The following is a 25,455-nucleotide window of genomic DNA, read 5'->3' as shown; positions in this document are numbered from 1 at the left end:
TGTTCTATTTGCCCATGTAGAGGTAGTCGAGCGCGCGCAGGCACCGCAAAAACTGCGCCTGGGCGCTCGTCGGGCTCGCGAGCTTCGCCAGGGGCGCAGAGTGCACGCGCACCGGCTCCGCCTCCTCGCTCGGCGCAGGGAGCGACTGGATCAGCAGGTCGAGGTCGCCGACGAGCGCCCTCGACGCGCGGTTCGCCTCGTGGACGAGCGCGTCGCTGATCACCTCGCGGGCACCGCGCAGGTGCGCGAGGTGCGACGCGACGGCGAGCGTGTGCTGGAAGCCGCGCGAGCTGATCGCCGTGCGCAGCGGACGCACGACCGCCGCGAGGCGGTCGTTGGCGATCGGCGGAACGTGCGTCCCGTCGAGCGGCGCGGCGAGCACCGCGGCGGCGGACGACGTGTCCGGCGGCGGCTGCGCGCTCGCGAGCGGCTTCGTGACCGCGTTCAAGAGGCCGATGAGCGCGTCGACGAGCTGCGCGTTGCCGAGGATCGTGTCCTTGTCGAGGAGGCCGAGCAGCGTCTGCACCGGCGGCCGCGCCTCGCGGCTGCGCTTCTTCCCGCGCGGCTCGTCGCAGAGGAAGTAGGCCGCGGCGTGGTCGTTGGCCTGCACGAGGTGCATCAGCGTCTCGATGGTGCGTGCGGCGATCAGGTGCGGCGCCTCGTCGCCAATGTGCGAGAGCGGCGCAGTGAGGCGCTCTGCGTGTGGCGTCGTGGGCGTGTGCGGCGTGCGGCGGGGCGTCGCGCGCTGCGGCGTGTGCAGCGTGCGTGCCGCCTTGGAGCTCATCGCGGCAAACGACTTGTCCACCGCGTGGATGCTTGCCGTGCCTTCGGCGAGCACGAGCAAAAGGAGGCCGAGGAGCTCGCTGCGCGTCTTGGCATTCTCCGCGAGGTGGCTCAGCACCTTGTACAGCAGCGAGGAGCGCGTCTGGATCTGGGGGAAGTAGAGCAGGCGCACCAGCGTCGCAATCCCCGCGCGGTCCAGCAGCTGGATCGCGTCGCGCGGCGGCGCGTCGCGGCGCTCTTCCTGCTCCGCAGGCTCCTCGCGCTGGTCCGTCGCGGCGATTTCGCTGCGCAGCTGCGCGGGGAGCGCCTCGAGAAAGTCGGGCGCCATGCCGAGCGGCTCGGCGCGGCGGCGCGAGAGCTGCTGGGAGAGCAGCGCCTCTTCGCGCAGCTCGTCCGGGAGCGCCTCGAGGAACGTGGGGTCGATGCCGGTATCCGTCAGATCCACCGTCTCGCCGTGCACCGTGACCGTGACGCGCGGCGGCGCACTCGACTCGCCTTCGTGCCCTTCGAGCTCGTGCAGCTTGCGCTTCGAGTCGGAGAGCTGCTGCGCCGTGTCGTCGCGGAGCCGGCGCGTGCGCTGCAGCTCCTCTTCGCGTGCGCGCTTCTCCGCCTCTTCCTTCTCCTTGGCCGCGGCCTCGGCGGCTTTGCGCTCGTGGTACGCAGGCAGGAGCTGGTTGATGAGGTGGTTGCGCACATGCAGCGCGTGCTCCATCGCGAGCGAGCCGTGGACGAGCCGCGCCTCTTCGCCCCAGCGCGCGGCGGTGCCGAGCGGCGCAAAGCGGTGCGCGTGCGACACGACGTCGGCGGGCGGCGCACGGCGCGGCGTGTCCATGCCGAGGTTCGTAATGTGCATGCGCGGCGCACGGCCGTGGTCCGCGAGCTCGATGCGGATGCTCGCGTCGGCGCCGGCCTGCGCGCCGCGGTTGAGCAGCATCTCGAGGACCTGCATCGTGCCGCCGCCGACGAGCGCCTCGACGTTGCGCGCCCAGTCCTGGGGCGGGCCGCCGCGGCGCTCCTCCGTCACGCGGTCGTCGACCAGGAGCGGGTGGAAGGTCGCGTCGCCGTCGCGCTCGGTGGGGCGCGGCGCGGTGAGCGGCGCGTCGCCTTCCTCGGCACGGGGGAAAAAGGTGGGCGGCAGCGCGCCGTCGCGGCGGCCGCGGCGGGGGTGCATCCAGTTCCAGTTCGCGCCGAAGCGGTCGTCGTGCTGGTGCACGGGCCACGCGGCATCGTCGGTGATCTCCAGGCGCGAGAGGTCGCCGTGGTCGTACAGGTCGTCGTCGCCCGAGTCGTCGTCATGGAGGGCTTCGTCGCCGTCCATGTCGCCGTCCATGCCCGCGTCCTCCATGCCGTCGAGCGCCTCGAGGATCGTGCCGACCTCTTCGCCGTGTCCCTGCGGCTCCTCGTCCGCGTCCTCCTCGATGACATAGTCGTAGTCGTGCTCGGGAAGGTCGTCGTACGCCTCGTCGTCCGTCTCAAACTCGTCCGAGTCGAGGTCCGAGTGCGACTCGTCCTCCTCGTCCTCGTCCATGACCTCGACGACGTGCGTCGAGTCGCCGTCGAGGCCCTCTTCGTCGGTGCTCAGCTCCGAGCCGTCTTGGGAGTCGTACTCGTCCATGTCAATGTCCTCGTCGTCGTCCATCCCGTCGCTGAGCTCCTCGTCGTCAAACGTCCCGTGCTCCATTTCGCCGGTGTGCATGCCGAGCGACGAGTTGCGGTAAAAGTCGGGCGCATCCTCCTCCGCCTCGCTCTCCTCGTCGTAGTGCGACGAGAGAGACGCCTCGTCCAGCGACTCGGAAAAGTTCTCAGACGTCGCCTCGCTCGCGACACTCGCAGCGCGGCGCGCCGACTTGCCCATCTTCATCGCAACCTTGGTCAGGTGCTCCAGAGGGCGGAGCATGCCTTCGAGCAGCGCCTTGACCGTCGGCATGTTGAGGTCGACGTCGGCGAGCGCACCGGTGAGCACCGTGACATAGTTCTTTTCGAGCATCGTCTTGGCCATGTGCAGCGCGACTTCGGTGTGCAGCTTGGGTTGCGCACCACCTTGGCTCGGCGGATTCGGCTGCGCAGTGAGCAGGCGGTAGCACAGGTCCGACAGCGCATACAGGCGCCCGTACCGCACCTCGACGGGCTCGGCACTCGACGCGGCCTCGCGCAGCGCGCGGTGCAGGTGGTCGAGCAGCGCCTTGCGCACCGCCACGAGCGGCTCCGCAACAGCCTTGGCGTCGCCCGAGGCACACGGCTCGGCCGCGAGGCCGACGAGCACCGACATGGCCCAGTTCGACTCGGCCATGCGCTTGCGCAGCTCGGGCGTGTCGAAGCTCTTCAAAAAGCCGGACGGAACGAGGGACGTGAGGAACGGCACAAGCGCCGCACGCGCGCGCTCGTCGCCACGGAACGACAGGAAACTCTGCTTGCACACCATGTACGACGAGACGAGCTCGGTGAGGGCCTGCAAGAGGAAATACTTGTAGCTCGTCGCCGAGTCCTCTTCCGGCACAGCAGGCTTTTCGAGCGGCACCGCCGCCGTCGCCGCCTCCGACTCGGACGCACGGGGCGTGTCGGACTCGGTATCCATCGGCGTCGACGCGCTCGGCGTGGCCGCGGCGCCGCTCGGGGAGGCAGCGGTCGTCTCTTCGGTGTGCAGGCGCAAGAGCTCCTCGAGCAGGTAGCTCACCACGCTATCGCTCGCCCCTTGGGCCTCTGGCCCTTCTTGGCTGTGCACCGCCGACTCTTTTAGGCGCAGGAATGCCTGGCCTTTTTGCGTCTGAAAGTCGAGGATCTCGACTTGGCGCTCGGCCGCGGGCATGTACACGTCGAGATCACGCTCGACAACGTACGACATGCCTTTCGAGAACGAGCTGCTTTCGGAAGAGCGCGCGCGGACGTGGTTCGTGACCCACGCATACATCTCGCGCTCCATCACCGGCGCAAGCACGCCGGCGTACTCAATGACGTGGCGCACGGCCATGAGCGCAAAGCGGTGGCACCCCTCGCCGTGCGCGACGTCGCGCGTCGCGAGCGGCGAAAAGAGCAGCTCGAGGCCAGCGTCGTACAGACCGCCGGCTGTCGACGCCTGGCGCGTAGCGAGGACCGCCAGGCGGTACACGGCAAGGAGCGCGTCGTGTGAGAGCGACGCATGCTCTTTCAGGCCCCACAAGGCCAGCGGGAGGAAACGCGTGCGTGCCTCGAGGAGGAACGCATGCTGCTCCTCCGGCATAAGCGGCGCGGGCGCCGCGTTCAGCTCCACCTTGCTTGGGCGCTCGCACAGGCCGAGGATCGCACAGAGGCCGATGAACGTCGACGTGAGCCACGGCAGCTCGGCGTGCCCTTGCTGCGCCTCGCCCAGCGCCACAAGCAACGTCGCAAGGGGCGGCAGAGCAGAGAACGGCAGCTGGCTCTGCACGATGCCAGTGCTCAGCAGGAGCACGGCCAGGTGCAGGCGCACCGCGATTTTGTGTGCGCCGTCGCCGCGGCAGTCGCGCGCGTCGAGCGGCGAAATGATCTGCTCCCACAGCTCGCCGATCTTGTCTTTTTCCTCGGCCAGGAGGAGGAAGACATACTTTGTGTCAAAGACCAGCGGCTCGTGCGCCTCGGCGAGGACGAGCGCACGGGAAAGCATGCTCGGCGCAAACGCACGGCGCTTTTCGTCCAGTGCAAGCTTTTCGGGGGTCGGCGGCGCGGGCTCGCGCTCCCGCTCCCGCTCCCGCTCGCCAGTCTCGGGACGGGGCCGCAGGCCCAGCAGCGAGGCAAATGGCGACGCATCCGGGAGCAGCGGGAGGCCGTTTTCGAGCTCGAGGTCGTGTGTCGTGTCCTGCGATGCATGGGCGTCCGGCGCGGTGGTCGACGCGTCGGGAGCGTCCGGCGCAGGCGCGTCCGGCACAGGCGCGTCCGGCACAGGCGCGTCCGGCACAGGCGTGTCCGCAGCAGGCGCGTCTGCAGCAGGCGCGTCCGCCTCGCCCTGCGGCTCGTCCGGCTCGTCTGCGAGCTCGGGGTGCTGAAAGATGTACTCGGTCGCGGCGCTCACATTGTTGTGTGTACGCTCGAGTGCGCGGCGTGCGGCGCCGCGTGTAAAGCCCATCTCTGCGAGCTGTGCAATGCGCCCTTCGTCGACCTGCGTACGGCGCGGCGTATGCAGCGGGACCGTGCGGCTCGCGAGCGACGCGAGCGCCGACGAGAGCAAAGCGTTGGTGCCCTGCTCCTCGCCCTCGGCCTTTTTCGGCGGCGACTCGGCGTCGGCCTTGAGCACGGCGAGGAGCGCCTGGATCAGTGCACGGATCGTGGCGAGCGGCAGCTTGGGCAGCCACGGCTCGAGCCACAGCTCCTTGAGGAACGCAAAGATGTCTGTGCGCATGCGCACCAAGAGTCCGTGCGGCTCCAGCGCGCCTTCCTTCTGGAGGAGGTGCGCAGTGTGTGCCGACTCGAGGAGCGGGCGCGACTGTGCGAGGCGCAGCACGAGCTCGAGGCCGGTCTTGAGCGCGTCGGCCGCGAGGCCACCCGGCGTCGCGTCGGCGACCTCGGCGGTGGCGAGCGTCGCGCGCAGCGCATGCATGCGCTCGAGCAGACGCCCGAGGCCGCCGTTTGCGTCCCATGCCGTGAGCACGAGCGTGTGCGTGTGCACGACACTCGCGCGCTCGTCGAAAAGAACGCCGGTGAGCACCTTGAGCAGGTACGCAAACTCGGCAAGGGCATAGCCGCTGTCGGCCGCGTGCGGCTCGAGGTATGCGCGGAAGGCAGTGCCGAGGTCGTCGGCGGCCTTGGCGGACGCGTCGCGGTACGCATTGTCGAGCGAGCGGCGGGGCACGAGCATGCGCACCGTCTCGCCGAGGAACGCGTAGAGCGACACGGGGATCTGGGCCGCGAGGTAGGTCACCGCAGTCGTGTTGCGCGCGAGCGCCGACGCGGGCTCGCCTTTCTGGACGCGCGGCAGATCCGCGGCGGCCGCCTTGACGAGCAGGTTTTCGTATGCAAGCGTGCGCTGGACGTCGACGAGCTGCTGCAGCGTCGCCACGTCCGAGCCGCCCTCGTTGAGCGCCTGCAAAAAGTGCAGGGGCAGCTTTTGGCCAGAGTACGCAAACGTCTGGCAGATATCAGAAAGAAGGTGCGCACGCACGTTGAGCGCGACGAGCGCGCGGAAGCGGTCGTTGGCCGCCGGGAGCGACGCGGCGTCCGGCGCAAGGAGCGGTGCGAGCGCCGAAGCGCCGTGCTCGTGCGGCCGCAGCGCTTGCACGTCCGCGAGCGACGTGTGCATCGTGCGCAGGAGCGCCGTGATCACCGAGTTGGGGCTCACGTCCGTCATCAGGCGCAGCAGCGTGACAAACGAGTCGGCCGGCGTTGTCGACGCAAAGTTGTACACGAGGCAGCGCGATCCGTAGAACTCGAGCAGGCGCGGCAGGCCGTCGGCCTTGAGAAAGTCGCGGCAGTGCGCCGTGTTGCGAAAGAGTCCCTCGAGGAAACGGCACTGCACGTCGAACGCGGCCACGACCGGATTCGCGTCGCGCGCGTTGGTCTCGGCGAGCATTGCGTCCGCCTCGTCCAGCTGCACGTCCTGCACACGCACCACCGGCGCACTCGGAAGCGTGGCCTGGGCGGGGAGCAAGAGGTACTGCGCGCGCAGTTCCTCCTCCTCGGGCGCCTCGTACGTCGACGCGGCGTCGAGCGTCTGGTGGATCGCGGCCATGATGCGCGAGTGCATCTCGTCCTTGAGCGTAGGATGGTGCCGGATCAGCTCGTCCATCGCAGAGCCAAACATCGTCGCATTGTCGCGGTCGAGCAGGACCTTGTGGAAGCGCTCCTCGCCGAGGACCGCGACGAGCGTCTGGACGACGCCAGCGCGCGTCAGCGTCTCGAGGCCGCTCGCGTTGAGGCAGAATGCGCCGATCGCCGTCGTCGCGGCGGTCAGCAGCTCAAAGTTGGGCTCGAGGCCGTGCTGCACGACGTCGACAAACGTCTCTGGCACGCCCTGCTCCTGGACCGTGGTGAGGAGCGTCGGCTCGTTGTGCACAAACGTCGCCGCGATCTGGATCGCCTGCGAGAGGACCTGCGGCCCAAACGCCGCGCGGCCGCGCATCACGCCCTGCAGCGACTGGACGAGCGACGTGTCGATCAGGTTGCGCAGCCCGTCGCCCGCGCCCGGCGTCGTCATCAGGTGCAAGAACATTTTGAGCATGTTGCGCAGGAGCGACACGCGCCCAAACGCCAGGCGCCCGTGCGCCGGCGTCTCGCCGCCGACGTCCAGGGCAGGAAGCGCCGCGAGGCCGTGCTCGACCTCGGCCGCGACGCGGTCCACCATCGCCCCGAGGCCGTGTGCGTCGATAAACTGCGTAAGGGCTGGTGGATACGCGTACATCACGCTGTCCAGCAACCCAATCGCACGCGAGGCGGTGCGCTGCACGAGGAACTCGTCCGAGGCCAGCTTCGCAATGTCGATCAGGTGCGGGATGAGGCCCGCGCCGACAATCATGCTGCTCCCCGAGACGGTCGTGGTGAGGTACGCGACGAGCGTCATGACCCCGTCGACGTACGCGTCGAGGTGTGCACTCGGCGGCCCGTTGGCGAGGCGCGCCGTCATCCGCTGGAGCACCTGGAGCAGCGTGCCGTGGCTCACCGAGGCGTTGACGGCAGCAAGCACCTCTTGTACATGCGTGCGGTAGTGCGACAGACTCTCGAGCGCATAGAGCGCGGCGCTCTGCACGTAGTCGTCGTCGCCGCGGCTCGGGTCGAGGAGCGCGACGGTGCGCTGCACGAGATTCGGCTCCACGAGAAAGATGCGGCTGTTGGCCGTCGCCTCGTTGACGCTGTGTGCAAAGCACGCCACCGCAAGCAGGCGGCACACGAGGCTGGAGCGCCGCGTCTCGGTCGTGCGGCCCGCCAAGGCGAGCTTGATCTTTTGGAAGAGCTCAAACTGCTCGTCGTCGCTCATCTCGCTGCGTTCCGGCAGTGCAGCGAGGACCTCGGCGGGGGCGCGCGCCTCGCCCTCGAGCGAGACGTCGATGCGTGTCAGGCCCTCTTTGGGCGGTGCAGCGCCCGGCGTCGCAGGTGCCGAGCCTGGCGCCGGGGGCGCGACGCGCTTGTAGTAGTGCATGTGCACCGTGCTCAGCGATGCGAGCGGCGCGTCGGTGGCGGCGTCCGCGAGCTCGACGCCGGCCTCGCGCAGTGGCCACACCACGGCGAGTACCGCGAGGCGTGTGCGGCTCACCGGGAGCTCGTGGCGGGGGTTGTTTGTCCCACTGTGCTGCTGCGCGGGCCGCAGGAGCAGGCGCAGGACGTACTCAAGCACCTCGTCGTCGCTCGTGCCGAGCAGGGTATTCAGGTGCTCGTACGACGCGTACAGCTTCCGGTTCATGCAGTTTTCGAGCAGCAAGCGCGAAAAGGAGAGGATGGCGAGCAGCAGGCGCTTGGTCTCCGCGTCAAACGCGCGCCACTGCACCGGCTTCAGATCGCCGGCAGCGCACACGCGTTCGAGGATCGCGTCGAAGCGGTTCAGCACCGCGACCCACGAGTAGAGGTCGCCGCGGGGCCACATCCACTGCTCGATGCACAGGACGTCGGGCAACGCCGACTCGTCCACATCGGCTATGTGCGCGCTGAGGGCCGCCAGCTCGGGCGGCACCTCAGGCTTGCGCTTGGGCGTCTTGGTGATTTTCATCCCCGACGTGGGAGGGACGATACGTGATCGAACACGTGGCTGTGGCGAGTGGAGTCCGAACGCCATGCCGCCCGGACCGCTTGCGGCGGGCCTCGCGACGCTCCTGCCCCACGATGCAGGCGGCGACGAGCGCAAGACGAAGTGGATGAAGCTCTTTGAGACGCAAGGTGTGGCCTTGGAAGGCGGTGGCGGCGCGCCGCCGCTGCGCGCCCTCGAAGGGACGATTAGCGCGCTGATGCTCGGCGGCGCACGGCCCCGGGCGCTGCAGAGTCTCTACCGCGACCTGGACGATACGTCGATGCACTCGGACGTGGATACAGAGAAGGCATATAGGCGCATCGCCACGCAGCTCAAGCGGTGCGTGGAAGAGCGCATGGGGGCGCTCGCGCCGCCGGCCGCGAGCGACGCGGCGGCGTGCGGGGCGTGGGCGCTGGCGCTGCGTGACGTGTGGTGCGAGTGCGTCGAGCGATTGGAGCGTGTTGTGCAGCTCGCGGAGCCGGTTCTGGGCAGCGCGTGGTACAAGCGCCACGCCGAGCACGACCTCGAGGCGCTGTGCTTTGAGCATGTCAAGCAGCAGGTGCTCAAGGTGATGCGCGCAGAAGACGTGCTGGTCCAGGGCATTGTGCAGCTCGTGCAGGATGCGCGTGATGAGGACGAGGCACGGGCACAAGACCCCGCCGCGCCGGCCGCCAAGGGCCAAGACGCCGACGCGCTGCGCTTGCCTTCCTCGCCGCTCCCGTCGCTCCTCGCGCTGGCCGAGCGCATGGGCATCGGCCGCCGCCTCGGCAATGCGCTTGCCGACCACGCGCTGCAGCACGCAGAAGGCCTCGCAGCGCTGTACACGGATGCCATCGGGCCGCTCCTGCCCCGCATCGCCGCGTGCCTCGCGCGTGAGCGGCGCTGGGCCGCGTGGATGTACGCCATGTCCGACCAGGCGCACGTCCCGGCCAAGATGCAGGCGATCCTCGTGACGCAGCACGCCGACGCGCTTGTCGGCACGCTCCCGGCGCTGATCGAGACGCAGGACACGGCGCGGATGCTGCACCTCTATACGCTAGTGCGCGATGCGCGGCGCACGGCGCCGCTGCGTGCGGCGCTCGGCCAGTACGTCAAGGACAAGGGCATGCGCCTCGTGCAAGGACCCGAAGACACGCTCATCAGCGACCTCCTCGAGTTTCAGCACGAGATGCATGCATTGCTGCACGATGCATTCGAGGGCGACGCGGAGCTCAATCATGCGATCCGCGACAGCTTCGAAGTGTTTGTCAATGCGCGCGACAGCAAGCCCGCCGAGCTGCTCGCGCGCTTTGCGGACGCCAAGCTGCGAGCGGGCAACAAGATCATGTCGGACGCCGAGCTCGAGGCGTGCATGACGCAGGTCCTGGCGCTCTTCCGCTTCATGCACGACAAGGACATGTTTGAAGAGTTTTACAAACGCTACTTTGCCAAGCGCCTGCTCCTGTCGCGCTCCGCGTCCGACGACGCGGAGCGCAGCATGCTGCTCAAGCTCAAAAGCGAGTGCGGCCCCGACTTTACCGCCAAGCTCGAAACGATGCTCAAGGACATGCAGCTCTCTGACGGGCTCATGGCCGCGTACGCCGAGCGCGGCGCCGCGCTGCCGTTCGACTTTGAAGTGAGCGTGCTGACGCAGGCGCACTGGCCGACGTTCCCCGAGGCGCACGCGTCGCTCCCGCAGCCGATGCTCGATGCGATGGACGGCTTTGCGTCGTTCTACAAGACGTGCCACTCGGGCCGCACGCTGCACTGGCGGCACAGCCTCGGGTTTTTGGTCGTCACGGCGGACCTCGGCAAGGCGGGCGTGCGCGAGCTGCACATTAGCACCTTTCAAGCGGCGGTCCTCTTTGTGTTTAACGGCTGGACGCCGGGCGAGACGGTTTCCTATGCAGACATCAGTGCTAAGACTGGCCTTGAGGACAAGGAGCTGAAACGCACGCTGCAGAGCCTGGCGTGCGGCACAATCCCCACGCGCGTCCTGCGCAAGCACCCGCAGGGCCGCGACGTGAGCGATACCGACACCTTTTCGCTGAACGAGGCGCTGAAGAACGAGCGGCGGCGCATCCGCATCAACCAGATCCAGCACAAGGATACCAAGGAGGAGCAGCGCTCGACCGAAGAGCGCGTCTTTATCGACCGCGAGCTCATCCTCCAAGCCGCTGCGATGCGCATCCTCAAAGCGAAAAAGGTCATCAAGCACGCCGAGCTCACCACCGAGGTCGTGCAGCAGATCAAGAACCGCTTTGCGGTGGACGCGAGCGAGCTCAAGAAGGCGTTTGAGCGCCTGATTGAAAAGGACTGTATGGAGCGCGTCGAGGGAAAGAGGGGTGTATATCGTTATGTAGCCTAGGATTTACGATGCACGAGATTCTGCAGCATGTCGAACGAGTTGCCGTCCGGCTGCAGGTCGATGCAGCCAGCGACCGGCGCGCCACACCACGCCGCCGCATCTGCCGACGTGAGGGGGGACGAGAGGGGCACGGTGCGCAGGAGCCCATAGTTGCTCGTGATGCCGACAATGCGCACGCGCTCGCCTTCGAGCGAGATCTCTTGGTTGTCGTGCAGCCACGCGGCGCGGTACGCGGCGGCGAACGGCGCAAAGTCGTAGTGCGCCGCCTCGAACGCGCTCACCAGCTGCTCGAACGCGGCAAAGATCGCGGCGGCACACGCCTCTTGCGTGACGTTGCCCCGCCCAAACGTCTGCACCACTTCAGCGACCGACGTCGTGGGGCGGGGGTTGGTCACATTCACGCCGCACCCCACTACGAGCTCAAAGCGGCCGTTGGCATAGAGCGCATTCACGAGGATGCCGCCGAGCTTGACGTACGCGCGCTCCTCGCCGCCGACGCTCTGCCGCACAGCCGAGGGCGGCGCGTCGCGCACTTGCGCGTACACGTCGTTTGGCCACTTGATGCGGATGCGGCCGCGCAGGGCGTCGGACGCCTCGCCGAGGCCCTCGCTCAGGCCATAGACAATCGCCAGAGCGGCCAGATACTGCATAAAGACGCTCTTGGTGCCCGCCGACGCTGGGAGCGCGAGGCGCGTTGAAAACTGCAGGCACCCGCACGGCGAGATCCACGCATTCTTCCCGCGACCCCGCCCGGCGATCTGGTGCGTCGCAAGGAACGTCGTGCCGAGCGGCGCCGCTTGCAGCAGCGCGGTATTTTTTTCCAGCATCGTCTGCGTGCTTGTCACCACCTGTCCATAGGCAACGACGTCTCCGATGCGGATCGACAGCGGCGCCGCCGGCCACGGGAGGTGCGTGAGGCGGCGCCGCGCGGCATCCAGCGCGTCAAAGTAGCGGGGCAGCACAAAGAACGGCGCAATGCGCTCGGCATCCGCTTCCGACAGGGGCGCATCGAGCTGCACGAGGATCTTGGGGACGCGGTGCAGGTCCGGCGTGCCCTCCGATTCGAACGGCGCGTAGGACGCGGTGAGGCACGCTTCGTGCAACCGCGCGATGTTGGCCGCAGCATCGCGCTGGACGCGCACGAGCGCATACAGATCGTTGGCGTCCTTAACGGTCGTCTCGACCACCAGGCCGCCGTCCGACTGCGCAATCGCCGCGGCGACGGTCGGCAGCTGTGCTGTGGCGTCGGCATCGGTGCGCCGAGGGAGAGCCAGCCCTGCGCCCCGGCTCGCTACATAGTACGGCGTGAGGCGGGGAGGATCGGTGATGCTCGGCGGGCCGACCTGCGTCACAGCCGGGCCCTCGACGTGCATTGCGGCCTCGGTCGCGAGCCAGTGCGCCAGGCACTGGAGGCGGAGCGCGTCGGGGCCGTGCCCCGGCGGCATGCCGTACGGGACCATTGGCGTCACTGGGCACACGCCAAAGAGGAGCGCCTTGCCCGCGCCGACGCCGCACGCGATGCCAGCGACGTTCGCCGCGCCGAGCTCCGACGGGGGCGTGCGCGTCGGCGTGGCGTACTCGGCGAGGACGTCAATGTCGTGGCCACCAAATGCCTCGGCGCGCAAAAACGCGCCGCCGCCATTGTACGCCATCTGCACGGACCCCTTGCTGGTCGCGACATTCGCAGCGTTGCCTGCTGCAAACACGGGGCCCCAGTAGGTGCCGGGAAAGAGCCGCAGTGGCCCGAATCCGTCAAACGCGTGCTGTGGCGTGTCCTCCGCGTACCGGAACGAGCCGCAGGCAAACGCCGCCGCGCCGCCCATGGCCAGGAGCGCGCCGCCATTCTCCAGGAACGCTTTGATGCGTGGCGCCGCCGGGCCGAGCGCCGCTTGGTAGGCCTGCGGCGTGCCGCCCGGCAGGACGAGCAGCTTGGTCACCGTGTCCCACGGGTCGCCCGAGAGCGAGTCGCTATTGATCATCTGCACATCGTAGGCATGTCCACAGAGCCGCGAGAGCGACTCAACGACGTGGGGCAGGCCCCCATACGCCACGCCCTCGCCGCTGTACACGAGCACATTCGCCATGGTGTGCTGACTAAACTGTGTACGGACTTGGTCCGAGCGCTCAGCGGGTGCGGCGCACGAGCCGCTTCAGCGGTCCGAGCGCGCGGCGCGCGGTCCACGGCGCCAGCGCGACGCACGCCGCGAGGCGCACGGGCATGAGCAGCTTTACGACGACGTAGGCAGAAGTGAGACTCGCAAGCCACAGCGCGACTGGCGAGTTGGGAGCCTCGGACGGCGTCGCGAGGTACTCGTCGCAGCGCGAGCACAGCTTGGTGGCGACCTTGGTGCCCCGCACGATCCACTCGTGCAGCTTTGCATGCAGCGCGCTCTGTGTCTCTTCTGATACGAGCGACGTGCGGAACGACTCGAGAAAGTCGAGGATCGACTCGCTCACGCCGAGCGCCGCAAAGAGGGGGGCCAGGAGGAAGAGGGGGAGGATGGCCGTGAGCTCGTGCAGGAGCGCAAATGCCACGACGATTGTCGTGGGATCCGTGCCGTGGCGCGCGGCACGCGCACGCAGCTCGTCCTTGTACTCTTGGAAGGATTTGGAGGTGCGTGCCGAGGCATGCAGACGCCGCGTGGGCATCGACAATGGGCCGGGGGCGCGCACGCTCTCTGCTGGGCGCACTCCCTCAACCGGGCGCACGGCCCGCATCGTGTGAAGCCCGCGGGCGTGCGACGGGCGTCCGGCTGGGTTGGTGGCCTTGGGACTCACCCACCGCACACGCTCGTCGCCGTCGCCTCCGAGCCAGAAGCGCTGCAGCGACGTCGGCAGCACGAGCTGCTTCCCCCCGCCATACGTCTCGAGTAGCGCCACAATCAAGCGGGGGATGGCCGCGGCTGTCGCATTGAGCGTATGCGCGTACTGCAGCTTGGCCTTCTCGCCGTCCTTGGCGGCGGGACGATACTTGATCGCGAGGCGCCGCGCTTGGTAGTCGGTGCAGTTGGACGCCGAGCAGATTTCGCCCCACGAGCCGCGGCCCGGCATCCACGCCTCGACGTCGTACTTGCGGTAGGCGCTCGCCCCTAGCTCTTCCGACGACATGTCGAGCACGCGGTACAACAAGCCGAGACCTTGCGCAATCTCTTCCTGGACGCCGCGGAGCGACTCGAGCGTCGCGTCGCTCGACGCGGCGTCGGTCACGACAAACATCTCGACCTTGGAGAACTGGTGGATGCGGTACAAGCCCCGCGTATCGGTGCCGCGTGCGCCGGCCTCGGCGCGGAATGCATGGCCGAGCGCCGCGAGCTTGACAGGGAGCGGTAGCGCGCGTACGTCGCCGCCCGCGCCGTGGCTCGTCGCGTCGTACGTGTGATTCGCGACGTACGCCGCGAGCGGAATTTCGGCCGTGCCGGCCAGGCACAGCGCCGCGCCCGCCTCGTCGCGCTGGGTATCCACAAAGTACGTCTGTGCCGACGCCTCGTCGCGCGGCCGGAAGCCGCAGCGCTCCGCAATGTCGGTCTTGACCACGTCCGGCACAGAGGTGATCGTAAAGCCGTGCCGAAGCGCGGTCGCGAGCGCATACTGCGTCAGCGCATGCTCCAGCAGCGACAGCGTCCCGATCAGGTACGGCCACGAGGGGCCGGTCGTCGTGATGCCGGCCGACATGTCGACGCCGCCGTGGGGCAGCGCATCGGCACGCTGAAGATGGTCGTCGCTCGCGCTGCGCGGAAGGGCGTCGGCCAACGCCGCGTCCAGCGCCGAGGCAGTGCACGGCAGCTCGACACGAGGCAGCGCCGCGCTTTCTGCGCGTGCGTCGCACAGCGCGACGATCTGCGACTGCGACTCGGCGCCGAGCGGCACACGGTTGTGCATGCGGTTCGGCCATGCGTTGCGGATCTCGATCGAGCGCGCATTGCACTCGGATACAGTGTGCGATGCATCACGCAGCTCGGCGCGCAGCTCGCGCGCACGCGTGCGCTTCGCCTCGAGCGCTGCAGCGACGGCCTCGTCAGACTTTGCCTGCTTGGCGAGGGCGGGGATGGCGGCGCCGACGTCTTTTTGCTCAGCCTCGAGTGCATGCACCTGTTTTTGGAGCTCGGAAAGGCGGTTGTGCAGCGTGCGTAGCTCGTCGGCCTCGTCGTCACGGAAGCGCATGTTGCGCGAAAGAGCGCTGCGACGTGCCTCGGCGATGTCGTCTTCGGACGCTTTCCACGACACGCCAATATCGGGCAGCGGCCGGTAGAACGCGGTCGAGGCGGCTTTGTGGGGGCGTGCGGTGCCGTGGACCGCACGCGCCGCGCACCGCGCAAGCGCCATGCGGGGTACGCCGCGCCAAGCCGGTCGTACCATGTCGAGACAGTGGAGGCCACGTGGAAAGAGGCGGCGGCGGAGCGAACGGCGGCAGCGCTGCGGAGCGAGCGGCGGAGCAATGCCGGACGCGGGAATGCTACTGCTGTTGCACTTCTGACCTATCATACACTACTCGAGGCGCGCGCGTTTCTGCCCCGCGTCCTCGCTGAGCGACGCGAGGAGCGCGACGTCGGCCTCGTCCGGCTGCGACGTGCTGCGTGGCCGCTTGGTGCTGCTGGTATCGTCGAGTAGCACGTCGATCGACGGCGCGCTCTTTTCTGTCTCGAAGCTGCGCTCGTGCAGGTCCTGCGTATCCTCGTCCTCGTCCGAGTAGCTCGCGGCGCCCCTGCGCGAGCGCTGTGCGGACCGGTCTCTCGGCGAGCTCGTCGGTTCCTGCTCCAGTGCGTCCGGGTTCTCTGCAGCGGCCGCGCGCCTTTGCAGGTCGTTGATCGCGTCGAGCAGGAAGCTGTGTGAGTCATGGCACATACTCGACCTCCTCCTGCAAGGACTGCTGCTTTTGCATCGCCTTGGTCGCGACTGCCTGGATTTCGGCTTGGCGCTGCGTCAGCGAAAATACGTACCGCAATCACCTTGTCGTACGCGACGCGCGTCCTTGTAAAGTGCGCCTTGTAGTCGTGCGTCTTGCCCGGCGCCCCGGCGGCTTTCGACATGGCGGCGAACGGCTGACTAAAACACCCCTTTGTGCCTTGTTCACGATGGCAGTGGCGGCGCTGGACGGTGCAGCGTGGGGCGTGGGCCTTTCTGAGGGCCCTCGTGCTGCGGCGGACACTGCATTCGGTGCGATGGAACGCACACCTGTCTTTGAACAAGCGCCAGAGCACACGCCCGAGGCCGCGCAGCCGGCGCCGGCCCAGGCACCGCCGAGTGTGTCGCGGCCCAAGCGCAAGCCGGTGCACCTCGACGATATCCAGCCTGCGTACTTTTACCCGATGGACGCGTACGTCCCCGAGCACATGGACGACGAGGACGAGGAGGAGGACGAGAAGGTGCCGGTGCAAGGCGTGCCGGTCTTTACGCCGACCATGGAGCAGTTCGCCGACTTTTATGCCTATTGCCAGGCGATCGACCGCTGGGGCATGCAGAGCGGCATCGTCAAGATCATTCCGCCAAAAGAGTGGACAGGATCACTGCCGAGCCTCGGTATGGACCAGCCGGCGTCGGAGGAGATCGCTCGGATCGACCGCGTGCGCATCAAGAATGCCATCACGCAGCACTTTCTCTCTGCCGGGCCCGGGCGCTGGAAGCAGACGAACGTGACGCGTGCCAAGGTGTGGGATGCCAAGCAGTGGTTCGATCTGTGTCTGGACGATGCGCAGCGGGGGCCGCCGATGGCGCGGATCCGCGCCAAGGCCGAGGCGGCAGTCGCTGCAGAGAAGGCCAACGCGCAGAGCCGCCTGTACACCGCGCCGCCCGAGAGCGCCAAGATTCCCTCGCACGGGGACGGGGTGCGCACGCGTAGTGGCGGCGCGTCGTCGCGTGAGCCGGCCAAGAGCAAGGTCGGCAAGACGCATGCCACGAGCGGCGACGAGTGGGCGGCCTTTGACTACCGAAACGGCTGGACGCACGAGGCGCAGGATAGCGATACGCCGCCGTCCCCGTCCGAATGGACGCCGCAAGCGTGCCGCGCGATCGAGTCCGAGTACTGGCGCAGCCTCAACTTTGGCAAGCCGCCCATGTACGGAGCGGACCTGCAAGGCACGCTCTTTGACCAGCGCACGACTGCGTGGAACGTCGGCGAGCTCGATAGCCTCCTGTCGCGGCGCCTGAAGCATGCGCTGCCCGGAGTCACGACGCCCTACCTCTACTTTGGCATGTGGCGCGCGTCGTTCGCGTGGCACGTCGAGGATATGGATCTCTACTCGATCAACTACATCCACTTTGGCGCGCCGAAGCAGTGGTACGCCATCCGCCAGGCCGACCGCCAGCGCTTCGAGTCGGTGATGGCCGCCGCCTTCCCGACCGACTCGCGCAAGTGCCCCCACTTTATGCGGCACAAGTCGTTCCTTGCCTCGCCGACGTTCCTCGCCTCGCAAGGCATCCGCCCGCTGCGGCTCGTGCAGCATGCGCAAGAGTTTGTCATTACCTATCCCTACGGCTACCATTCGGGATACAACATGGGATACAACTGCGCAGAGAGCGTCAACTTTGCGCTCCCGACCTGGATCGATATCGGCCGCGAGGCGGACTATTGCAAGTGCGAGCTGGCTCAAGAGAGCGTGCACTTTGACATTGATGAGTTCTTTGACGAGCCAAAGACGAAGCGGCGCAAAGAGGTCAGGCCCAAGGAGGAGACGCCGCCGAAAGTCGCGCTGGTCGAGGCGCCCAAGGACGCCAAGAAAGACGCCAAGCCGCCGGCGGACCTGCCGTACGCGTGCGTCTTTTGCGTATCGCCGCACGTCACGCAGGGTATGGTACCGGTCCCCCGCGAGGACGCGGCGGCGCTGCAGCGCAGTGCTGCCTCGAAAAAGTCGTGCGAAGTCGCGATGCACGGCGGCGCGCTTGCCGCGCACCAGCTGTGTGCGTGCTTCATCCCCGAGACATATGTCAGCGACGACCACGTCCAAGGCGCGGCCGGGATCGAAAAGGCACGGTGGGGCCTCAAGTGCCAGTCGTGCACGGACCCCATGCATGCCAAGCACGGCGCCAAGATCCAGTGCACCAAAGGGCGGTGCCCTCGTGCAGTGCACGTCGGCTGTGCACTTGCAGAGGACAGCGGCTGGTTCCTCGACTTTGTGCCCGAGGCGGATGCCGACCGCCTCGAAGGCGTCGCCAAGAAGAGCAAGAAGGGACGGCCGGCCGCCGCGTCTGCCACGCCGGGATCCGACGCGTCGGCCGCCGCGACGCCTGCGTCCGGCGCCGCACCTGCTGTCGCGCCGGGGTCCCACGGTGCTGCGGCTGCGCCTTCCGGCTCTGAAGCCGCGGCAGCGGTGGCGTCAGACACCGCGCCGGGCGCCGCGGTGCCCATCGCAGTGCCACCCCCTTTGCATCCTGCCATCGCCCCTGAGCCCGAGTTGAGCGAGGACGCTGCCGAGCGCCTCGTGGTCCTGTGCCGTGCACACAACCCCCTGCGCCAGCAAGAAGAAGCCGCGCGGCGCGAGCAGGAGTTCGCTGCCTTTGTCCGTAATCTTGAGATCGGGGGATGGGTGCATATCAAGAGCGGAAGCGGCGTGTGGACGACGCGCCTGCGCCACATTGACTATACCCTGCGCCTGATGCATGTCGACGAGGCGCCTGACGAGCTTCCGACGACCGTTGCGCTGCCCCTTTCGCGCCTCGTGCTGGACAACAAGGTGCGCCCTCCCCCCCCGGCCACGGTGGACCATGGCTATGTTCTCGAGTGCAAAGTGCCGGTCCGGCGAACACACGATGCGACGCCGGCCGATGGTATTAAGGAGACGCTACATAGTGATGCGACTGCCACGTAGGTGACTATCCCTTGTGGGTCTTGAAGAGCACCAGGCCGCCCAGTGCGATGGCGTAGCCGACAAACTGCACGCCGGTGACGGTGCTGCCGAGGAGCCACATGGAGCCAAGAATGAGCAGGATATCTTTGAGCACGCCAGCAAGCGTGAGCGTGAGCGAGGACGCGGCGCCAATCAGGAACACCGACGCGACGTTCAGGCCAAAGGCGACACCCGCGTTGCTCAGCAGAATCACCGGGCCGAGCTTGGCCAGGGCCTGGAAAGGCGCGAGGCCCTCGGTGAACGGCAGGAGGATCATGTTCAGCGCGGCGCACACCGGCGAGAAGTAGTAGAGCGAAACGAGCGGGTCCATCTTGAGGCCCTGCAGCAGGACCTGGACCATGACCAGACGCGTGCTCTCAAAGCCGATGGCGAGCACCTGGTAGGTGAAGCCGGTCATGTCAAACACCGACTCGCCGTACGACGCAAGGCACACACCGACCGAGATCATGAGCACGATACCGGTGAGCGTGCCCGACATCTTCTTCAAGCCGAACGCAAACGAGATGATAAGCACGGCCACCGGCGTAAACGCCTTGAGCATCTGGATGAAGCTGACGCTGAGCGTCAGGTAGGCCATGTTGCTAAAGACGAGCGAGCCCGAGAACAGCGCACCAATCGGCAGAATGTTGCGCGTCCAGCGGTCCATGGTCATCTCGACGTTGTTCAGGCCCTTCAACAGGGTCGTGTAGCGCGCCAGGAGGCGGGTGCCGATCGCGGCAAACGCCATGTGGAAGGTGGTGAGGAAGACGGGGTACGGGTACTTGAGATTGTCGAGAATGTACCTGGGTTAGCCATAGCACGTACTTGTTGTACACAATGACGCTGCTGCTCAGCGCGATCCAAATGGCAATGATCACCGCAGGGTGGATCTTGGGCTTGTTCGCATTCGCGGCGATGGCGGGCTGGGGGAGACCGGTGTTGGCACTCTCCTCCTTCGCGGCAGGCGCGCCCTTCTCGGCACCGAGCTGCTGCATCGGCACACTCGACTGGGCCTGCGACATGGTGGACTATGAACAATTTACGCTTCGCGCGTCGCAACGCGTAGGCGGCCCCGCTGCGTGCCGAGGCGCACGTGGCCTTCCGTACCAATCCGGAAGCCGCCCGATTTTCAGCGCCGCAGCACTAGGACGAGCGCCTGGGCGCAGGCGCCCCTACCGCACGGAACGCGCGGCGCAGCGTGTCGAGGATCGTGGCGCGTGGCGCAGCATAGAGGGGGGCATTGGCGAAAAAGACATAGGCATAGACTGGGTTAGCACGCAAACGTACGGTCGCGTACCGGCACGTCTTCGTGGGTCACGAGCTCGCGCAGCGCGGCCAGGAGGCGCGTGCGGCACTGGTTGCGCAGCACGGCGAGCTTGTGCACGCGCTTTTTGCTCACAAAGACGGTCGTGCGGAGGTATCGTGTGCGGTCTTCGTCGCCGGCGACGGCCGCGCGCGCGCCTTCGGCTAGGCGGAGATGGTGCGCGCTATGGGTGTCGGGGTGCGGCGGCCACGGCAGCCACGGCGGGCCGAGCACTTTCGGCATGGCCGTCGTGCCGGGGGGGACGTCGAGGCCTTGCAGGGGGTACAGCTGCAGCGAAAACATCTCGTTCGCAAAACGCGCGGCGGGACGCTGGCGCACATTCACCGCCGCGTTGGGCGGCTGCAGCGCCGACGCGGGGAGCCGGATCACCTCGACCGCGTGGCGTGCTGCCCGGCGTGCCGGACTCGCCATGCCACTCGAGAGGCCGTTTCGTGAAAAGCGCCTTTTTTTTATTTGTAATCAATTCGCACGAGCCACGCAGCTTGACTATGGCATGAGGGCTAAAGCAGTTTGCCGTAGCGTGTATTCCGGACTTTGACATTGTCCTCGAGCTTGCGGCGCTCAACAACGCGGTAGGCCTCACCCGGGGGGATGTATGTCGCCGAGTCGCTGGTGATGCCATCGCCGGCGCCACTGCGCTTGCGCAGTGCGCCTTGGCCATCCAGGTCGCGTGTAGGCGCCACATGCTCATGCAGCTCGGCCAGGTCGCTCTCGCTCGAGGATGAGGCCGAGGTCGCTTCCGGCGTCTCGGAAGAGGCCATGGCACTGCCGCGCATGGTCTTGGCGGGCCACACCTTGGCCGGCTCGTAGCCGCCCGACAGGACGCCGACACGCATCATGGACAAGAGGTTGTGCGCTGCGTTCGAATGCTCGTACACGCCACCCTCGAATGCGGTGGTCGCATCGCGGCCGATACGCGTCTGGATGAGCGCGCGGCCGCCGGGGTGCTCGTCCATAAACTTGGACACGTCGTGGATAAAGCCGTGGATCGCGACGAGCGGCCGCGTCTTGGCCTCGGCCTCAAAGTCGTCCCAGGTGAGCACCGGCAGGTTCTCGGCCGCGCGCGCCCACTCGAGCTGGCGAGCCTGCTCGTGGGCCTCGCGCAGCTGCATGGCGAGGCGGCCCTTGCGCACTTCATTATCGGGGAAGATTTTCAGGTTTGACGCAAGGCCGATCTTGCTCATGCCCCAGATGAACCACTTGGTGGGGTCGTACTGGTACCAGCGCACGGCATTCCGGAAGTCCATCGGGAACTCGTGGTGGAAGTTGTGGTAACCCTCGCCGATCGTCGCAAGCGCCGTGATGAAGTTGTCGCGGGGCGAGTGGCGCGCATCAAACGACGCCTCACCGAGGTAGTGCGCGAGCGAGTTGATGCAGAACGTCGAGTGGTGCACAAATACAAGGCGCGCGACGCCGGCAAAGTAGTAGCCGCCTGCCCAGTCGCCCCAGCCGAGGCCGGCGACGAGCGTGGGGAAAACAAAGCCCCAAAAGAGGATCATGGGGAGGTAAAACTTGTGCTGGAACTGGATAAACTTGTTTTTCTTCAGGTCGGACGTGTCGACCGGACCCGGCTTGCGGCGGGGCTTGACAACCATCCAGCCCATGTGCGCCCAGGCGAGGCCGGTGTGCGCGCCGTACGGGTCCAGGTCCGTGTCGGTGTACCGGTGGTGCGAGCGGTGGCCACGTGCCCACCAGTGGGCCGAGCCCTGGACCGCGCCCGAGCCCATGCAGATCAAAAAGGCCTGGAGGGGCGCGGAAGCGGTGTAGGCGCGGTGCGACCACAGGCGGTGGTAGCCGCCCGTGATGCCCAAGCCGGTCAGGAAGTAGTAGGCCACAGCCCACGCGAGCGTGCGTGGCTGCAGCGGGCACGTCAGCAGACCGTACAGCGCGATGAGTGGCGTGAGCGTCAGCGCCAGGAACGAGATCCACTGGATCTCAGAGAGGACATTCTTCCATTGGAATGGGGGAAGAGGCTCCTCGCGCGCGAGGACCGTGTTGACAAACGAGTCGGGATCGTTCGCACTCACCTTGGCCGAGTTTGCCATGGCGCTAGTATGGAGTGGGGCACCTGCCACGTCGCCCCTCGCATTTGTAGCACCAGCATCGTACCCCGCCACCAGGGCCTTGGCGTTTAATTAGTAATCAATGTGAGCTTGCGTCGGCGTGCAGAGAGCAATTCGCCGTGAAGCACATTACGCAGCATATAGGTGGCAGCTTCCACGTGGAAAGCATAATAGTGGGAAAATCCCGCACCCGGTTCTAAAAAAAGGGAATAATGGGGCAGTGCGCTGCCCAGCGGCAGTGCGCTGCCCAGCATCTTGCGCTCACGACCTCCACCCACCACGCCGCGCCGTCCGTGCGACGAATGCCCATGGACTTTAGTCAGCGATTTTTTTGTGGCAATCTTCGTAGACCATGGCGGCGTCCGAGACGGCTCGTCCTATACCCCAATCCGATACCCGCACGCCGTCTGCGCGTGGACGTGGACGGCGGCGCGGACGGGGCCGCGGACGTGGCGGCAACGCGAATGCCGCGCCGCGCCCTGAGCCAACCGAAAATGCGCCCAGCGAAAGTGTCGCACGACGCCCGCCACGCCGTGGGCGTGGCGGCCACAGCGGCCGTGGCGCGCCGCACGCGCGGCACAACTTCGGCGCAAAGCTCACGACCGAGGCCGCGCCGGATGCGGCGCCGGCGGGCCCGCGCGTTGTCGCCGAGCACGCCGATCTGCGCACGCGCCTCGTCGCGGAGCTGTCCAACAATGACTACGACTGTATTATCTGCTACAATACCGTCGCCAAAAAGCAGGCGGTATGGTCATGCTCGCGCTGCCATGCCGTGCTGCACCTCGCTTGCATCCGCAAGTGGGCGGAACGCAGTGTCCAGCAGATGGAAGAACGCAATGCAATGCACGAAGACCCCGAGGTCCGCGACGCAAAAGGATCCTGGCGCTGCCCGGGGTGCCAGCACACACGCACGACCATTCCCAAGACGTACTCGTGCTGGTGCGGGCGCGTAAACAATCCCCGCCCGAACGCCATGCCCCACTCGTGTGGCGGACCATGCACGCGCGCCTGTGCGTGGCACGGCTGCGCGGCCGGCGTGTGCCATCCCGGCCCGTGTCCGGGGTGCATCGCGACGGTGAATGTGCCGTGCTTTTGCGGAAAGCAAAAAGAGGTGGCGGTGCGCTGCTCGCAGCTGCAGTCGCACCTCCCCGAGGCGCTTGCGTCGCTCTCGCTGAACGAGCTGCATGCCGCAGCGGTCGGCGCAGCGTCGTGCGGCGCCGTGTGCGGCAAAGCACTCGCGTGTGGGCACCACACATGTGCGAAGCCGTGCCATGCCGGGCCGTGTGCGCCGTGTGCCGAGCAGCTGGACGCAGCGTGCCACTGCGGCCGCCACACTCAGATGATGGCGTGTGGCGACCGCGACGAGGCGTCGCGTGTGCCGGACGTCGCATCTGCATGGAGTTGTGGTGAGGTGTGCGACGAGCCATATGCGTGTGGCGTGCACCACTGTACGGAGCCGTGCCACGTACGCACTGGCACGCAAGCGTGCCCGTACGACCCTGCGCGTGTGCAGACGTGCTACTGCGGCCGCCTTCCTGCCAAGGACCGCACGTCGTGTAGCGACCCGATCCCCGCGTGTGGCGCGCCGTGTGGGCGCGTGCTGCCGTGCGGCCACGCGTGCACGACGCCGTGCCACGACGGCGCGTGCCCCCCGTGCACCGAGCGCATCTCGCAAGTGTGCCGCTGCGGCGCGGAGAAGCGCGCGGTGCCGTGCTCGTCCGCCGACGGCGAGTTCCTGTGCCAGGCGCCGTGCAAGGCGCAGCGCCACTGCGGCAAGCACCAGTGCGGGCGCAAGTGCTGTCCTCTGTCGTACCAGGCGACGCTCTCCAAGAAGCAGGCCGGCATACCCCCCCACGGCGACCTCGGCGCTTACCTGCGCCAGCTCGACCCGATCGGCATGCACGCCTGCGACGTGCCGTGCGGCCGCCCCCTCTCCTGCGGCTCGCACACGTGTGAGTCGTCGTGCCACCGCGGCGCGTGTGCGCCGTGCCTGCGCTCGTCCTTTACCGAGGTCGCCTGTGCGTGCGGCCGCACGGTGCTCGAGCCCCCTGTGCCGTGCGGGACGCAGGTGCACTGCTCCTATCCGTGCACCCGCCCCGGCCCGCCATGCGGGCATCCCAAGGTGCCGCATACGTGCCACGGCGACGACACGCCGTGCCCGCCGTGCGTGCACTTGACGACGCGGCGGTGCGTGTGTGGGACCAGTGTGCTGCCCGCGGTACCGTGCAGCCGCGAAAAAGTGCGGTGCGGCAAGCTGTGCCGCGCGGTGCTCAACTGCGGCTTCCACACCTGTCCCGGCGCGTGCCATGCGGTGCCGGACGAGTGCCCGCCATGCACGCAGACGTGCAAGAAGCCACGCAGTCTCTGTGGCCACCCCTGCCCACTGCCGTGTCATGCACCGTCCAAGTGCCCGGAAGACAAACCGTGCGAGGCGGTGATTGTGCGCCGGTGCCAGTGCGGGCACCAGGAAAAGATGGACGTGTGTGGAATGTCGACCGTGTCGCCGCGCCGCGATGCGCTTCCCACGCTCGAGTGCACGCCGCAGTGCAAGGTGGCGCAGCGCAACGCGCGCTTCGCCTCGGCCCTCGGCCTCGCATCGGGTCCGAGTGCGGGCGAGGCGCTGTACGACGCGCCGCTTTTGCGGTACGCCACGGCCGAGCGGCGCTCGGCGCTGGCGGTGCAAGAGGCGCTCGCCGACTTTATCCAGTCGCCGCGCGCAGCGGTGCTGCTGCGCCCCCAGCTGCAGCAGCTCGCGATCCGCAACGGGATGGAGCCGGCGCGTGTGACGACCGCGCTTCTCGACTTTACCATTGCCCTCGCCAAGGTGTATGGCGTCGAGGTCGAGGCGTGCAACGAGCAAGGCGTGCTGCGTATCGGCACGCCGACGACGGCGCGCGGCACGGACCTGCGTTTGAAGCGCGCGCGCGGCTCGCGCGTCCCGTCGCCGCTCCTGTCCGAGTACATCGCCGCGAATCCGGAGCGGGTGAAGCGGACGATGGCCGCGGCGCCGGCGCCGGTCGTGCGCACGACGACCTCGGCGCAGATGCGGTTCAATGCGGTGGCACTCTCGCATGTGCCCGCGCACCTTGCCGAGGACCCTGCGTCGCTGGCGCCGATGCTGCATGGTGCGTCGCTGGGCGGGCGCCGCCGCTGGCGTGTGGACCGCTCAGCACAGGGCGGCCTCGTTCTGTGCGACGTCCAGCTGGAGCCGCTGAGTGCCGCAGCCGTGGCGAGTGCGAGCGGCGCGCAGGGGCCGTATGCGAGCCTTTCTGCGCCCGAGCGGCGCCTGGGCCGCCTTGCGGACGACGTGAATGCGGCGCTGCGTGCGACGGCGCCCGGCACACCGATCCTTGCGGAGCTTGCGGCGTACCATACGAGCGAGCACCGCGTCGAGCGTATGTATAGCACGGGCTCGTGGCGTTCGTAGGCGCGAATCGCATATGCGTGCGCATGCC

At 67.6% G+C, this 25,455-nt stretch overlaps 10 protein-coding genes across 10 annotated transcripts; 3 read left to right on the top strand and 7 right to left on the bottom strand.

The window, feature by feature from the left end:
• Window positions 1–4: 4 nt before the first annotated feature.
• On the bottom strand, window positions 5–8,428 carry MJAP1_003282 (HECT-type E3 ubiquitin transferase; the record flags this gene model as incomplete). Its single annotated transcript, XM_060267210.1, has 1 exon — window positions 5–8,428. One exon carries the CDS (start codon window positions 8,426–8,428, stop codon window positions 5–7), a length of 8,424 nt encoding a protein of 2,807 aa, XP_060123193.1.
• A 64-nt stretch (window positions 8,429–8,492) lies between these two features.
• MJAP1_003281 (uncharacterized protein) lies at window positions 8,493–10,788 on the top strand (the record flags this gene model as incomplete). The annotated part of the gene is made up of 2 exons (XM_060267209.1): window positions 8,493–10,743; window positions 10,769–10,788. 2 exons carry the CDS (start codon window positions 8,493–8,495, stop codon window positions 10,786–10,788), a joined length of 2,271 nt encoding a protein of 756 aa, XP_060123192.1.
• A 1-nt stretch (window position 10,789) lies between these two features.
• Window positions 10,790–12,877, bottom strand: MJAP1_003280 (uncharacterized protein; the record flags this gene model as incomplete). The annotated part of the gene is made up of 1 exon (XM_060267208.1): window positions 10,790–12,877. One exon carries the CDS (start codon window positions 12,875–12,877, stop codon window positions 10,790–10,792), a length of 2,088 nt encoding a protein of 695 aa, XP_060123191.1.
• Window positions 12,878–12,917: 40 nt separating this feature from the next.
• Window positions 12,918–15,116, bottom strand: DIA4 (serine--tRNA ligase; the record flags this gene model as incomplete). The annotated part of the gene is made up of 1 exon (XM_060267207.1): window positions 12,918–15,116. The coding sequence occupies one exon, from the start codon at window positions 15,114–15,116 to the stop codon at window positions 12,918–12,920; it is 2,199 nt and encodes a 732-aa protein (XP_060123190.1).
• A 162-nt stretch (window positions 15,117–15,278) lies between these two features.
• MJAP1_003278 (uncharacterized protein) lies at window positions 15,279–15,820 on the bottom strand (the record flags this gene model as incomplete). The annotated part of the gene is made up of 3 exons (XM_060267206.1): window positions 15,279–15,615; window positions 15,638–15,708; window positions 15,731–15,820. 3 exons carry the CDS (start codon window positions 15,818–15,820, stop codon window positions 15,279–15,281), a joined length of 498 nt encoding a protein of 165 aa, XP_060123189.1.
• Window positions 15,821–15,865: 45 nt separating this feature from the next.
• MJAP1_003277 (uncharacterized protein) lies at window positions 15,866–18,595 on the top strand (the record flags this gene model as incomplete). Its single annotated transcript, XM_060267205.1, has 1 exon — window positions 15,866–18,595. One exon carries the CDS (start codon window positions 15,866–15,868, stop codon window positions 18,593–18,595), a length of 2,730 nt encoding a protein of 909 aa, XP_060123188.1.
• A 4-nt stretch (window positions 18,596–18,599) lies between these two features.
• MJAP1_003276 (uncharacterized protein) lies at window positions 18,600–19,635 on the bottom strand (the record flags this gene model as incomplete). Its single annotated transcript, XM_060267204.1, has 2 exons — window positions 18,600–19,416; window positions 19,439–19,635. The coding sequence occupies 2 exons, from the start codon at window positions 19,633–19,635 to the stop codon at window positions 18,600–18,602; spliced, it is 1,014 nt and encodes a 337-aa protein (XP_060123187.1).
• A 17-nt stretch (window positions 19,636–19,652) lies between these two features.
• MJAP1_003275 (uncharacterized protein) lies at window positions 19,653–20,348 on the bottom strand (the record flags this gene model as incomplete). The annotated part of the gene is made up of 3 exons (XM_060267203.1): window positions 19,653–19,688; window positions 19,790–19,878; window positions 19,901–20,348. 3 exons carry the CDS (start codon window positions 20,346–20,348, stop codon window positions 19,653–19,655), a joined length of 573 nt encoding a protein of 190 aa, XP_060123186.1.
• An 89-nt stretch (window positions 20,349–20,437) lies between these two features.
• OLE1 (stearoyl-CoA 9-desaturase) lies at window positions 20,438–21,982 on the bottom strand (the record flags this gene model as incomplete). The annotated part of the gene is made up of 1 exon (XM_060267202.1): window positions 20,438–21,982. The coding sequence occupies one exon, from the start codon at window positions 21,980–21,982 to the stop codon at window positions 20,438–20,440; it is 1,545 nt and encodes a 514-aa protein (XP_060123185.1).
• A 370-nt stretch (window positions 21,983–22,352) lies between these two features.
• Window positions 22,353–25,427, top strand: FAP1 (FKBP12-associated protein; the record flags this gene model as incomplete). Its single annotated transcript, XM_060267201.1, has 2 exons — window positions 22,353–24,187; window positions 24,230–25,427. 2 exons carry the CDS (start codon window positions 22,353–22,355, stop codon window positions 25,425–25,427), a joined length of 3,033 nt encoding a protein of 1,010 aa, XP_060123184.1.
• Between the last annotated feature and the right edge of the window lie 28 nt (window positions 25,428–25,455).

This window comes from Malassezia japonica, chromosome 6, assembly GCF_029542785.1.
Source record: "Malassezia japonica chromosome 6, complete sequence".
NCBI lineage: Eukaryota > Fungi > Basidiomycota > Malasseziomycetes > Malasseziales > Malasseziaceae > Malassezia > Malassezia japonica.
Note: the sequence above shows the minus strand (reverse complement) of the source record. Positions and strands in the feature narration are given on the sequence as shown.